The sequence below is a fragment of the Leptonychotes weddellii genome, chromosome 10, assembly GCF_054177405.1.
Source record: "Leptonychotes weddellii isolate Sample4059 chromosome 10, ASM5417740v2, whole genome shotgun sequence".
In the NCBI taxonomy this organism is placed as follows: Eukaryota; Metazoa; Chordata; class Mammalia; order Carnivora; family Phocidae; genus Leptonychotes; species Leptonychotes weddellii.
Genome location: NC_138378.1, coordinates 58,442,196 through 58,455,874, shown reverse-complemented (window position 1 = coordinate 58,455,874; position 13,679 = coordinate 58,442,196). Strand labels below are relative to the sequence as shown.

The 13,679-nt window shown below is 45.1% G+C and overlaps 2 protein-coding genes across 2 annotated transcripts in view; both read right to left on the bottom strand.

Moving 5' to 3' along the window:
- The window catches only part of STON1 (stonin 1), a 49,988-nt gene extending 43,600 nt beyond the window's left edge, over positions 1-6,388 (bottom strand). The window contains exon 1 of the mRNA XM_081833521.1: positions 6,243-6,388. The gene's annotated coding sequence lies outside the window, so the exon portion shown is untranslated. The remainder of the gene's footprint in view (positions 1-6,242) is intronic.
- Positions 6,389-12,423: 6,035 nt separating this feature from the next.
- PPP1R21 (protein phosphatase 1 regulatory subunit 21) overlaps positions 12,424-13,679 on the bottom strand; it is a 56,667-nt gene continuing 55,411 nt past the window's right edge. The window contains exon 21 of the mRNA XM_081832310.1: positions 12,424-13,092. Within this exon, the coding sequence (XP_081688436.1) occupies positions 13,063-13,092 (30 nt within the window). The 3' untranslated portion in view covers positions 12,424-13,062. The remainder of the gene's footprint in view (positions 13,093-13,679) is intronic.

The window sequence follows — 13,679 nt, the reverse complement described above, 5'->3', positions numbered from 1 at the left end:
CCTGGGTGGCTCAGTCGGTTGAGCGACTGCCTTCGGCTCAGGTCATGATCCCAGGGTCCTGGGATCGAGTCCCACATCGGGCTCCCTGCTCTGCGGGGAGCCTGCTTCTCCCTCTCCCACTCCCCCTGCTTGTGTTCCCTCTCTCGCTGTGTCTCTCTCTCTCAAATAAATAAATAAAATCTTTAAAAAAAAAAAAAAAGTTGTATAAGACATTAGTAGGGAAAAATCACCAGTCACCATCCACCTGAATAAAAGGAGAAGATGGGAAGACCTAATATTGTAAAGGTATCAGTTCCCTGGAATATAATGTGAATGCAACTGCAATAAAAAAAAAAAATCCCAACACAATTTAGTCTTTGTGTGCAACTAGACAAACTAACTTTTATATGAACTAGTAAAATCCAAGGAAACCAAAAAATTATGAAAAAAATATAAAAGTACTTGTCAGAGCTAGCAATTAGTGTGTGCTTCCTTATATGGCAGGCACTATTCTAACATTTCGTATACATTATCTCTTCCCAATTATCCTCGAAGTGGGTACTATTATGTATTTTATAGACAAGGAGACCAGGAGAAATTTTATAGACAAGGATACGATTACCTATTTTACAGACAAGGAGACTTGCCCAAGGTTACTTGGTACCCGGAGTAGCACCAGATGCAAGAAGACAACGGTGTAATATCTTCAAGTACTCAGGGGAAATCATTGTGAGTCTAAAAAACTCTACAAACTCTCCTTTGTAAGAGCAAAATAAAGACATTTTCAGGAATACCAATACTTTCAAGTTTACCAGAGCCCTTTTATGAAAGAACTTCCAAATTCACATGAAGAAAAATGAAGAAAAATGAACTCAGAAGGAAGAAGTGGAGTGTCCTAAGTAGCAGTCTCCAAACTGCACTGAATAAATAAAACAATGTATAGGCATACCTCGTTTTATTGCACTTTGCAGATACTGCATATTTTACAAATTGAAGGTTTGCAGCAACCCTGCATAAAACAAGTCTATCGACACAATTTTTGCAACAGCATTCGCTCACATGTCCTTGTGTCACACTTTCGTAATTCTCACAATTATTTCAAACGTTTTCGTTATTACTTTCTTAAGATTTATTCATTTATTTGACAGAGAGAGAGTGAGGGGAGGGGCAGTGGGAGAGAATTTTCAGGCAGACTCCCCACTGAGCAGGGAGCCAGATGCAGTGCTCAATCCCAGGACCCATGAGATCATGACCTGACCCAAAACCAAGAGTTGCATGTTCAACCAACTGAGCCACCCAGGCGCCCCTCAAACTTTTTCATTATTATTATATTTGTTACGGTGATCTGTGATTAGTGATTACTACTCACCGGAAGCTCAGATGATGGTTAGCATTTTTTAGCAATAAAGTATTTCCTTAATTAAGGTATGTACATTGTTTTTTTTAGATGTAATGGTATTACATCTTAATAAAGTACAGTATAGTGTAAACATAACATTTTTATGCACTGGGAAGCCAAAAAATTCATCTGACTCCCTTATTGCAATATCCACTTTTTTAAAAGATTATATTTATTTATTTTGGGAGGGAGAGCATGGGGGCAGGGGCAAAGGGAGAAGAGAACCTTAAGCAGACTCCACGCTGAGTGCAGAGCCCAACACGGGGCCGGATCCCGGGACCCTGAGATCATGACCTGAGCCAAAACCAAGAGTCGGATGCTTAACCGACTGAGCCACCCAGGTGCCCCTGCAATATTCACTTTGCTGCAGTGGTCCAGAACCAAATCTGCAATATCTCTGAGGGGTGCCTATAAAGTAGGTGAGAAAAGTGGGACTAAAGGAAAAGTACACACAGAAAATACAAGAGGTCTAATAACATCCTATATACATGCTAGAAGCAGGCCACTAAGTTGGCTATGTGCTTCCTTTGGGCCAAATAAGAAACGGGAAACGGTCAATTAAAGGACTCACAGAATCCACAAGACAAAACAGCCAAGTTGCTCACAAGAACCATTCCTGACCCTGAGACCAGAAAGACCTTTCCCACATAGTTAAGTGGATACAAGATCTGGAACATCGGTCCAAGTATGATAATCTGAGAAAGAAGTCCTTGACTCTTACAGTTTTTTTTTTTCAACAATGCGATTTAGAAACATTACCCTTCCAGAATCTCTTCCTTGAAGAATAGAAGAGATAAAGCCTCCTACTTAAGGTGTGTTATTTGAACAACCATATGTTTTTTTTAAAAAAGCCCAAGCTTCTGGAGATCTTCAGGTATTTTCCAGGAGGAGGATGGCTAAGGTGACCTCTGGGGGCCTGGTTGCTGTGAGGGTACATGGTAGTACAGGATGTGGGCATTTTTTCCCAGACTACCCCTAGAATCACTCAGAAAACACTGAATATTTCCACCTCCACTAAACCAATTCATTTTGCCAATGCATGGGATCACCCACATAGCCAAGCTTCCAAAAAATAGTTTATTGTGAGGCACCTGGGTGGCTCAGTCAGTTAAGTGTCTGTCTTCGGCTCAGGTCATGATCCCAGGATCCTGGGACCAAGCCCCAAGTTAGGCTCTCTGCTCGGTGGCGAGCCTGCTTCTCCCTCTCCCTCTGCTGCTCCCCCTGCTTGTGCTCTCTCTCTCTCTCTGTCAAATAAATAATTGAAGTCTTAAAAAAATATATATCTTATTTCATAGTAATAAGCACCAAGAGGTAATAAGCTGTTCTCTTTCTTTCCTGTTCCATGGTAAATCCTTTACCTATCCACCCTGACAGTCCATGTAACACACAGGCAACTGGGAGCCTGGGAGCTACCCCTGGGTCTTCCTACCCATCACGCTCCCCTGACAATGTCAAAAACAATGAAAGCCCATACTGGCAGAGCTCTGAAGACATGATTTGCCTGATCTACTTTAAAAATCCTGCCTTCTACCTTAGAAGGGGCCCTAGAACCGCATGGAGTTCCTGGAACTCCAGGCTGCTTCGGAAGCTTCCAATGAATTCGGGATACCTTTTGCGGGTACAGCTGGCTCCCAAGGGAAGGCGAGCTACCTCTGGCTAAGTTTGGAGCAATTCCCAAGGACTTCCAAAGAGAAGTGATAATGAGAGACAGAAGAGATGGAAGCCAGAGACATTTTACAATTAACCAAAATATCAGTTCTTACTAAAGCACAAAATACTTGGCCTTCTCTTTTCTATATATTTTTTTCTTATAATTAAGATCGTACGAAGAGTACATGGCTGGAAGATGGTAGACAGTAGTGACTGAGATGTATAGACTTTGGGCACTGACCTGAATGCAAGATCTGATTGTAGCACATGGTGGCTATACAACCCTGGTGAGTTACCCCTCTGAATTTAGTTGCATTAGAATAATAGTTTCATGAGCATAATAACAGTACTTACCTCACAGAGTTTAATGAAACACCATATGCAAGGGCTTTACACTCAATAAATGGTAGCTATTACTACTGCAAAAATCTGACAAATACCAGCAAGCACAAAAAAACTCAAAAGCACCTCTAATCCAACCATCCACTTTGATGTGTCTAATTCCAATATTTTCTGGATGTATTTGCAAAGAGTGAGATTACAGTGCTTTCTATTTCATAACTTGCTTTTAAAACTTAACACCATACCCAAAGCATGTTCTATGTAATTCAGTATTCTTATACAATATGATTTTGAAAGGCCACTTTTACTTCTTAACAACCCCTGTCCTCCTTCCGCTCTGCAGATGCCACACTTCATGTATTTCCAACTCATCTGCCCCTCCAGATGACAAGTGGCTGCTTTCTGTTGGCTGACTGGGGATGCAGCTTCTTCTTACCACCCAGACTACCTGCTCCTTGGCCTTCACCTTACTAGCAGGCCTGCATTATGTCGCCATCATGCAGGACACCCTGTTGGGCAGCACAGCAAACCACCCAGTTCAACAAGATTCCATGAAGCAGCACAGAAGCTAAACGAGGCTGAAAGGCAATTTCTTTCCCAACAGCGTAAGGCTGACTTCTAGAGCATTAAATATAGTATTAAAAATTCTCACGAAGAGGAAGAGACAAAAGATTTTTATCTGAGTGCATTGTTTTTCTAAGCAACGGGCAAACAAGTTCAAAACTTACAGGCTTTCTACTTGAATGAAAGTCAAAAACACTTCCCTTATCAATGACATTTTGAGACCACCGTAAAACCTTACTAACTCACACTAATGGGGAACTGTCAAAATCACTGAAGAAAAATGAATTACATCCTTTTTAAACTAAACTCCTTCACTTCCAATGAAAAAACAATTTTTTTTTTTTAAAGAAATCTTTATCTCCAGGGTGCCTGGGTGACTCAGTAAGCAGCTGACTTCAGCTCAGGTCAGGATCTCCGGTCCTGGGATGGACTGCCCCCTGGGATGGACCACCCCCTGGTCGGGCTCCATGCTCAGCGGGGAGTCTGCTTGTCCCTCTCCCTCTGCTCCTCCACCCCCCCCCATTAATCTTTATTTCCAAATAGTTCAATATCTTGCCCTGTTTTGAAAGGTTGCTCAGCACCTAATACATTTGTTATAACCACGTTGAGTGTTCATACAAAAAACAGGAATGGCTAAAGTTCCTGAGAAGAGTTCTCTCCCTAAAAACAATAAAAGTTCAACACCCGCTGTGATCCTGCTCACACAGCTCACTTCTCAGGCAAGCTCTTCCTTCTTAGTCATGGGGACACAAACCTCAACTGGGCTCCCTCCCACCTCTCTCCAGTTCTGAGGGAGCGGGCAGAGGCTTGCCATATGAACCCAGATCTATCCCTAAAACAAAACCAAACAAAAACCCTGCAGATTCCAGACTTGATCTGTCCAGACCCATCTGAGAATTAACGAGCTTCTTTTAGGCACTCAGAGAACTAAGCCTGTCATGGAAACACTGATTCAACCATAATGAGAATCGACATAAAACCACACAAATGAACTAAACATTCTTCCACCCAATCAGAGGCAAGCTAAAGCAAGAGCCTCAGGATTAAAATAAGCTGTTGGTTTTTGTTTTGGTTTTTTCCTTTGTGGTCCTGCTCATTTTAGCCTCTTCCACTGCCTCGATTTTGCAACTGTTTATGAGACCGTGGGAGTGGGGGAGGTGGGAGAGAGACCGGGAGCCCTCTGGAGAGGAGCAGAGACAGGCGGAGCACTCACACCAGGCTGGGGAATGCCAACCAACACTGCGGTTTCGGTCAGGCAAATTACAACTTCTGGCCTGCGGGGGGCCAACAGTCTGTTTGGGGTAGTCTGAAAACAAGCCGATCTGAACTCCCACCTCCCACAACACTTAACTGTGGAATGAAGTACTTACTTTACAAAGATCAGATTCTGCTCACTATTTTTAGCCAGCATTCTTTTTTTTTTTCTCTCTCTCATTATTTTTTCCTGGATTTTAAATTTTTTTCCGAAATTAGAAAGGCTAATTACGTGAAGTAACATTATTATTGGAAAAAGGAGAGTTAGGCTAAAAACACACACACACACACAAACACACAAAAAACAAAACTGTCCAACAAACAGAAATAGTAAAATCCTAAGGAGGGATATATTTTAATTTCCCCTTGGACCCACAAGGTAGAGTTTGTGAGCCCTGAGGACGCAACACTAAATCCCAGTGAACGTCATTCGTGCAGGAAATGTTGGGGCAAGTGTGGAGGCCCCTGCGGCTGCTGCCCCTCGTCCTGGGTCATTGCCTGCTAGAGCGGGAGGGGACAGCCGGGATGGAGACACCAGCTGTGGCCGGAGGCTGGGGGACCAGAGCCTCGCCGGGCAAGGGGCGGGGGAGGGGCAGCAGCGCGAAGAGCCGAAGCCGGGAAGGAGGCAGGTGAGAGTCCCGGAGATGGGGGGAGCCAGAGCCCGCGAGGGAGGAGGACTCAGGTCGGGGAGGCCCGGACCGCGCGCGGGTTTGTACGAGCCCCCGGCTCCCCGCCCTCGGAAGTGTGTCTGGGTTCTTTGCTGTTTGAGTTTTCTATCTTTTTAGAGCCGGACCCAGGTCCCAGCGGCCCCAGGGCCGAGGTGCGGAGGGGAAGCCCAGCCGGGGCCCGCCCGGGACACCTCAGGGGGCGACAGGGGCGGAGGGAGGGAGATGGGGCGCCAGCTGACGGCGCCCAGCGAGCCCGGGAGATGCCCGCGACCCGGGGGCGCCCAAGCTCCCCGCCCGCAAACTTTCCCTGCCAAGTGGGGGTGGCCCCACCCTGGAGAGGGGGATCCCCATGCCTCCCCGACTGTCCCCTGGGGCTGGTCACTTACGGGCAGGCCGCTGGGGCTCCGACTCTGGCCGCCGCCATCCACAGCGGAGGAGGAGCGGGAGGAGGGAGAGGGGGAGGGGGAAGGGGTGGCGGGGAAGGGGGAGGAGGGGGAGGGCCCGGAGCCAGCAGGAGTGGCGCGGCGGGGAGGGGGCGGCTACTCCGTAGAGACTCCCGTCGCTGCTCCACCCCCGCCCCGTTCCCTGCCGGCCCCCTTCTCCCCTCACTCCCTCTTTCCCGCCCTGGATCCCCCCAAAGTCTTTCTGGTGTCTGATTCTCCATTCTCTTCCCTCTGGCGCGTCTTCCTTCCCTTGAGTCTCCGGCCCCCAGGAGGGGGAGAGCATGCTCCCTCCAGCAGAAGTTGGTGGGGAGGGATTTATGTGAGCTGCAATATATGGGTATAGGACACCCCCTTGAAGCAGATGTTAGGGACCCTTGGCAGGTCTGAAGCCAACCTGCACTTTCTGGGCCTTTGTCATCATCTCTGGGTGGTGGGATGGTGGGATGATTGGGGGGGGGGGTGTCTCTGTGGTCATGCTTTCTGCGTTGCTTCATTGAGAGGGTTTTTTTATTTTGTTTGGTTTTCTCTTGTGATTAGGAGAACTAAAGAATCATTTTTGAAGCCTCTCCTGAGTGCCTCCTCTTTTCCCTGCAGGTGGGACCAGCCCTGGTCAGGGTAAGATGAGAGGTACAGACAGAACCTCAGCTTCCCGGGTGAGTCAGTGCCTAGGTGGAGGCCACTGGATGGCTTGTGAAGGGCCAAGCTGTGTGGATGGGGCAGGAGGTAACTATTGATAGATGCCCCCTGTATGCTGCCTGCAGAGTACAGAAGAGAAGGGGAGCTGTCCTCCCAGGAGAGGTTAGAGGGTGGCTTCTAGTCCCGACTCCATCACCTGCTAGGAGTTGCCTCCAAGCAAGTCCTTTGGCATCTCAGCCTCTTGCACAAGTGGGGCTGCCTCACTGGGAGCCAGTCAGAATGAAAGGAGATCTGCCTGTGCCTTTTATCCTGGAGGGACATCCAACCCCAGGATGGAAAGCTTGGGCTGGGTTTGAACAGACTCAGTGGGGAGAAAAGAGGCCATTCCAGGCCCTGGGACTAGTGCTCTGGAGGCCAGCAAGACTGGAAAGCTTAGAGGAGGTGGGAACTGTTTGAATGGGAAGGTGGAACCGGCAGAAAATAGGAAACCCGTGAACATTTTTAAGCAAAGGAATATTTTGATCCAGGTGGTGTCCTATTCACTTTTGTGTTCCCAGAGCGTGGCATACAGTAGGTACCAGTAAATCCTGTGAACTCAAAATGGCGACTGAAGCATACTGACTGAACAGTCTGAAAGACAAACTATTTGGGAAGAAAGAGCTTGAGCCCAAGGAAAGGAGTTAGAAGGCTCTAGTGAACATGTCAACCTGAAGTGCTATGCCTGGATGGTGAAGAGGATGAGGGAATTCCGTTGACACTTCCTTGCCTTTGCATAGCAATGTGATTCTCTCTCTTTTTTTTTAAAGATTTTATTTATTTATTCATGAGAGGCAGAGGGAGAAGCTGGCTTCCCGCCGAGCAGGGAGCCCGATGCGGGGCTCGATCCCAGGACCCTGGGATCATGACCTGAGCCGAAGGCAGACGCTTAACCATCTGAGCCACCCAGGCACCCAATGTGATTCTCTTTTAAATGCTCTTTGGGGTGTAGGCTTGTTTTTGACCTTGGATGGAGTTCCTTGGTGAAATAGAAAAGATACTCTGTATCCTTTTCAACCACCAGCCTGAAACTACATTCAGAGAGGGCACAGCGGTGCCTGAAGTCACACCGCCAGGATCTATTTAGGATACTTCTATTCAGATAAAATTTCTAGTTAGTCACACCGCCAGGATCTATTTAGGATACTTTTATTCTCAGATAAAATTTCTAGTTGTGTTTATGCTTAAAACACCCTCAACGAACTTTTCTGTTCTGGGTCCTACTCTTTTCCCTATTTCCTCCAGCCACCATCTTGGTGATGGTCAAGGGTCCAAGAAGGATAAAAGAGAGAACAGGGAGTGAACTGATGGGCAGCTTTTCAGAGTCTTCTGTGGAACCAGACAGGTGATGGCCCCAAGTCAGCCTTCTGGTAGGAGCTGAGAGAGGTGCAGAGCAAGAACAAAGGAAGAGGGAAGCAGAGGAAGGGAAGAAAAAGGTGCCTTGACCCTGGGCATTCTGGCTGAAGCTCCACATTGAACCTCCTCTGTCCTGTGAGCAAGTCAAGAGGCTTTCTGGGGAGGCCAGCATATCTCAGGAAATGCCCAGGTAACAACTTGAGAAAGCACTCATAGAGGAAACAATATACTTGACAAATGGCAATCGTCGTTGCATTTAAAGAGAGTTCTGAGTGCACCTTTTTAATTCTGCCATCTTTGAATAAGTAGTATGGCTTTGAACAGTAGGTTGCCCACCTGGCGAAAGAAATCTCTTTGGAAACTTTGACACGTACAGTCCCATCATTTTCTAAAGACCAAATATAGTTGGTTGAAAACCACTTACCTTTTACAAGGGACTGTCCCTCCCCTTTCTGTGTGACTCAGTGTTGCCCCAAAGGTGGCCACTTTCTCGCATGCAGATTTCTTTCTTATAACTCCACCACGTATTTCCAAAGACTCCTTTCTGGCAATGCCCCTTTGTGTCCAAATCTGGTGGTAAACAGCTCAGCCTGGCCTCAAGAGCTAAGCCACAACAGCCCTCCGTCACCAGCTGGTAGCCCATCTTACTCCACTTCCTGTTCTTTTCCTTGCTCTATAATAAGTAGACTCTCAGACTAACTCATTCTCCTTTTTATTAACAGTTTTTCTTTTCCTGGCAGGCTTCACAGAAATCATTTAAAACTTTCGTGCTGTTTAACAAAGGGTCCCCAAAGTGTCTGCAGATATGACCTAGTAGATTAACTTGGAATTCCACAAAACTCAAATCAGCTGAAACAGTCAGGATCCATTAATATAAACTCAAACCAGTTTGCAGAAATGCCTGCAGGGGACATGGTTGGGAAAAGTGAGGACTTCAGATTTAGGACAAGCTTAGCCCTAAAAACTTGATAAAAACATTCCTCTCTAAAAACTTTACAAATCTCTATTTATATTACAACATTCATTCAAAATAGCGGGAGGGCTTTTGGAAAACTATATTCAAAAAAATATTACCCAGTGGATGGCTTCAACAAAAGTGAAAATGAAACGGGGGGAAAAAATCACCGTTTTACCTGTATGATGCATTCTGACCTGATGTTTGAAGAATACACGATTTTTAAACAACTTTCTCCATGAGGAAACCTGAATACTCTTTGGATAGAAATTTCCAGAGATAAACACATCTTCACTGAGAATGTCAATCAAAACCAGTGATGGTTACGGGGATGATCACTTCCTTCAGAATGGCCCAAGGCTGGCTATCCTTTATCCTGGGGATGGGATACTCTTAGCTGTGGCTTGAGCTATACAGTTGGCCAGTCCCTTGGCCTGCTTCCTAAAATGTATCCAATTAGTATTTCTTGGCCACCTGCTACAAAACATTCTGCTAGGCACTGTGGGAAAGTATGGATAAAAGCATGGCTCCTGCCTCATGGCATCTGTAGCTGCTCAGGGAGACGGCACACAGTATGATGACTGCATGAGGTATGTTGCTAGTTTAACAGAAGAGGTGTTCTGAAGAAATAAAAGAAAGCTGAAGAGAGGGTGAATATGCCTTAGCATCTGAGCAAGCCCTGAGTGACACTGTGTTCTTTGTTAGTTAACTGAACTGTGTGGTTTCTATTCTTGGACCAACGGTATGTCACCACTCAGCTATTCCAATGGTGTTTAGGGAGCAGTGGGTTCAGATTAAAGCTCCTGGTAAAACAAACACAAAGGTTCCAAGTGGACGTGCCTTTCAAGACCCCTATGCCCACAAACAAGACAAGAGCCCCCAGCCTGTTTCCACCAGGAGTCCATTCTTCTAATCCTCTCCTTAGGAAAAGTTATTCTGATGCTGAATAGCCTTTTCTTTCAAAGATTCGGGAGAGCTATCACGGGTTTTCCTGCTCTAATGCTTTGATTGCCAGTTAATTTCCTAATTTGGAGCTAATTACTGAGCTGCCTAAAAATTTAAGGCACAGGCAACCATCTACTGACAGGCTTTCCATTTATCACCACGGTGGCCGAGGACATGGCCCTTAGCCGAGAACAGAAGCTGCCTCCACCATCACAGAACAGACACCTCCTAGTCAGGGCGGCTCTGCCAGATGGTTTCTTAGCCATCACCAACCAAGTGGCTCTCTTCATATGTTAAAGTTACAGAGGAGTCTGAAGGCTTTTAAGAGCTGGAAGTAACTTCCAGGTTTAATTCTGCATAAAACAAAACTATAAACGGTACATTTTTCTGTCTGGGGATTTTTATTATAAAGGACTTTAATTCATAGTCCTGTGGAAAGAATTTTTTTGCTCGCTGTTTCGCTGGCTTTCTTAGCTAACTGGCTCCTCGTTTTACTTATTTTTTCTCACATTTTTGTTCAGAAATAGTGTGGCTGCGTATTTGTTTTGTTTCAATTTAATGGATAATGAATTTGGAAAATGGTCATGTTATTAAAAGTATCTGTTAGTTTAACTTATGATAGACTTAGTTTCTTACCAAAAGCAATGGAGAATCCAGTTTTATCAGCTTGAAAGGTGAACAGTATTGCTTACCACAGCATAACGAGGGGTGGTGTTTAAAGTGATAGAACAAGACACATACTGTTCATCAGTTCCTCAAGTTGTGCCTGGGGAGTCTCAGCCTAGCCAGGGCTGCTCAGGTGAACAGCGCCACCTTGAGTTGTGCCGCAGGCTAACCACTATCCCTTTCCTATTAAAGAGCCTTTTTTTCTTCACTTGGAATTTCATATAATCCCAATTTTGATTAAAAACATGCATCTTTACATATGCCTGAAAAAAGAGCAGGGATAAACAAAAAACGTTAATGGCTGAATCTCTAATGAAATGTATGCTCTTGATACTTTTCCTCATTTTCCAAATTTTCAACAGTTAGCAAGTAGTACATCATCAGGAAAAAGTAGGACATGTCATTTCAATAAGTTCTGAAGACTCCATCTTCTGCAGGAAGCAATGCATGATTAAATACTTTTTTCCTTTTTCTTTTTTTCCATTTTAGTTTCACTCCCACATGGACTTCAGGCAACTATCTAAGTCCCGATTCTGTACCTAGACTAGAATCACCTCTCACTTTGCACTTTCCATGCCCTAAGAGGCCTAGACAGAAGAGACAAGTCTTTTGAGAGTTGGGTTGCAGTGGTAAGTACAGGGATAAGGCAGTCACCGGAAGGACTTCTCTGTCCCAAACCCTCCAAAGGAGGCATAGAAACAGACTAGAAATGCCACAAGGACTGTCACAGAACACTGCAGGCCAGACAGGAGCTGGAAAGCCTAAGTTTATGAGGGAGCTAATCAGAATGGTCATTTGCTCTTTTCCCCACAGTGTTTGGGGGCCTAGACTCAGCTGCAGTGAAGACAGCTGGTCCAACTGTTAGAGAACTAGAAATGAGCAGGTCACAAAAACAGAAAGGGCTAAGGGGCCAAGCCCAGACAGGCCGAGCAGAATGGGACTGAGTTGATTCACTCAGAGGTCCCCAAGGCAGGATCCCAACACTGTCATGACTATGAGGACTGGGTCTCTCTCTACACCAGGCAGGAGAGGCCAAAGAGTTGGCCTTTGTGCTGAGCACAGAGGGAAGCTGGTAATGAGCTCTCAGGCAGAGCAGAATAAAACATTTTGGAGGGTGACTAGCAACTGGCTAGCGAGGAGGTTCAAAGGAGATGCAGCAGGTACGGAGGTGGGGAGGAGGGGTTTTAGGAACACCTGAGCAAATCTGGGGACTTGAACATGGGGTGGAATGGGCCGGTACAAGCAGCTGGAAGAAAGGAGCAATATATTTAGGGAATGCTGGGAGAGATACCCCTGAGGTTGACACTGAAATGATACAATGTTGATGAACTAAACCAAGAAGAGCCTGAAGTATGATGGCAGGTACCTGTTAAGGCAAAACTCAAAGCCTTAATAAAGGATTGACCAGACAATTGTGACAATCTGGGGAATCAGAAAGGTCATATCTAAGTCCACTGGGATTTTGTAACTTTTATAAAACATACTTTAATAGGTTTCAGTTTCCCTTATCAAATTTTCATAGCCTGAAAGTTTGATAGAAGTATGAATTTATTGACATCAATTTCCTTAAGCTATTATTCCAACACAGAGAAAGTACTGAAGAGCTGAAGACAATGATAATAAACCCACAAGATCTGAAGTTAAGTCTGCAAGACCCACCCCCTCTGAGAGAGAGAGAGAGAGAGAAAATATGAGTAAGTCTTCAAAAAGAATCTGGAGACTGCTTCCAATTATAGCAAGAAGTCATGACAGTTGGACAATTTAAGCATTTTATCCAGAAACATAGATCTATTTCATAGATACCAAATCGATTACCATACAATTGAGTTTGAAAATATACAAAATATCTGTTGTTCTTACATACTGAAATTAAAACCTAATTTTAAAAAGTGCACAGTAAAAACTGCGTAAGGAAACCTACAATATCCATGGTACATGTATTGTTCTCCATTTTACTGTCAACATTAAATTCTGTATTTGCCTTACTGGTTACAAATATATTTTAAATGTTTCAAGGCCATTTACAACACTGACTAGTTTACTAAGTCCGACAACACCCCAACTTCCTGAAGGCGGCCAGCACTGGACACTGGACGAGGGGTCTGGGTCCTGTAGCTCCGTGCAACAGTAGCAGCTTTGGAAAGAAGTCGCCAACCATCTATGTGTAAACTATCGACTCTTGTTCTTTTTAGAATTTCCCTGTGCAAAGAAAAATATCAACAATAAGAACACAAACATCTAGAAAAATAACTCCTAGTTTATAGCCCAAGGTGTCTGGAAGGCCATACTTCTCTTTGGAAAAGAGAACTGCTGATAACCTTGCGTCGCTAACTTTTAATCAAAAAGCAGTTTGTTGGGCGCCTGGGTGGCTCAGTTGGTTAAGCGACTGCCTTCGGCTCAGGTCACGATCCTGGAGTCCCGGGATGGAGTCCCACATCGGGCTCCCTGCTCGGCAGGGAGTCTGCTTCTCCCTCTGCCCCTCCCCCCTCTCATGTGCTCTCTCTCATTCTCTCTCTCTGAAATAAATAAATAAAATCTTTAAAAAAAAAAAAGCAGTTTGTTACTTTTAACTCCCCCACGCTCTTATTTCCATGGACCCTATCCCCCTGAGGACTGAGGATCAGCAACAAAGGAAGAAAACAAAGCTATCCGGGATTTATCAAACCTCAAATACTCATTTTGTTCCAAAGACGGGAAGTTTATTGATTTCAGACACTGAATAAAAATTTTTAGCCTACACAGGTTTCTTTGTTGCTTAACAAATACCTTCGAAAGAGGTTTTTTTG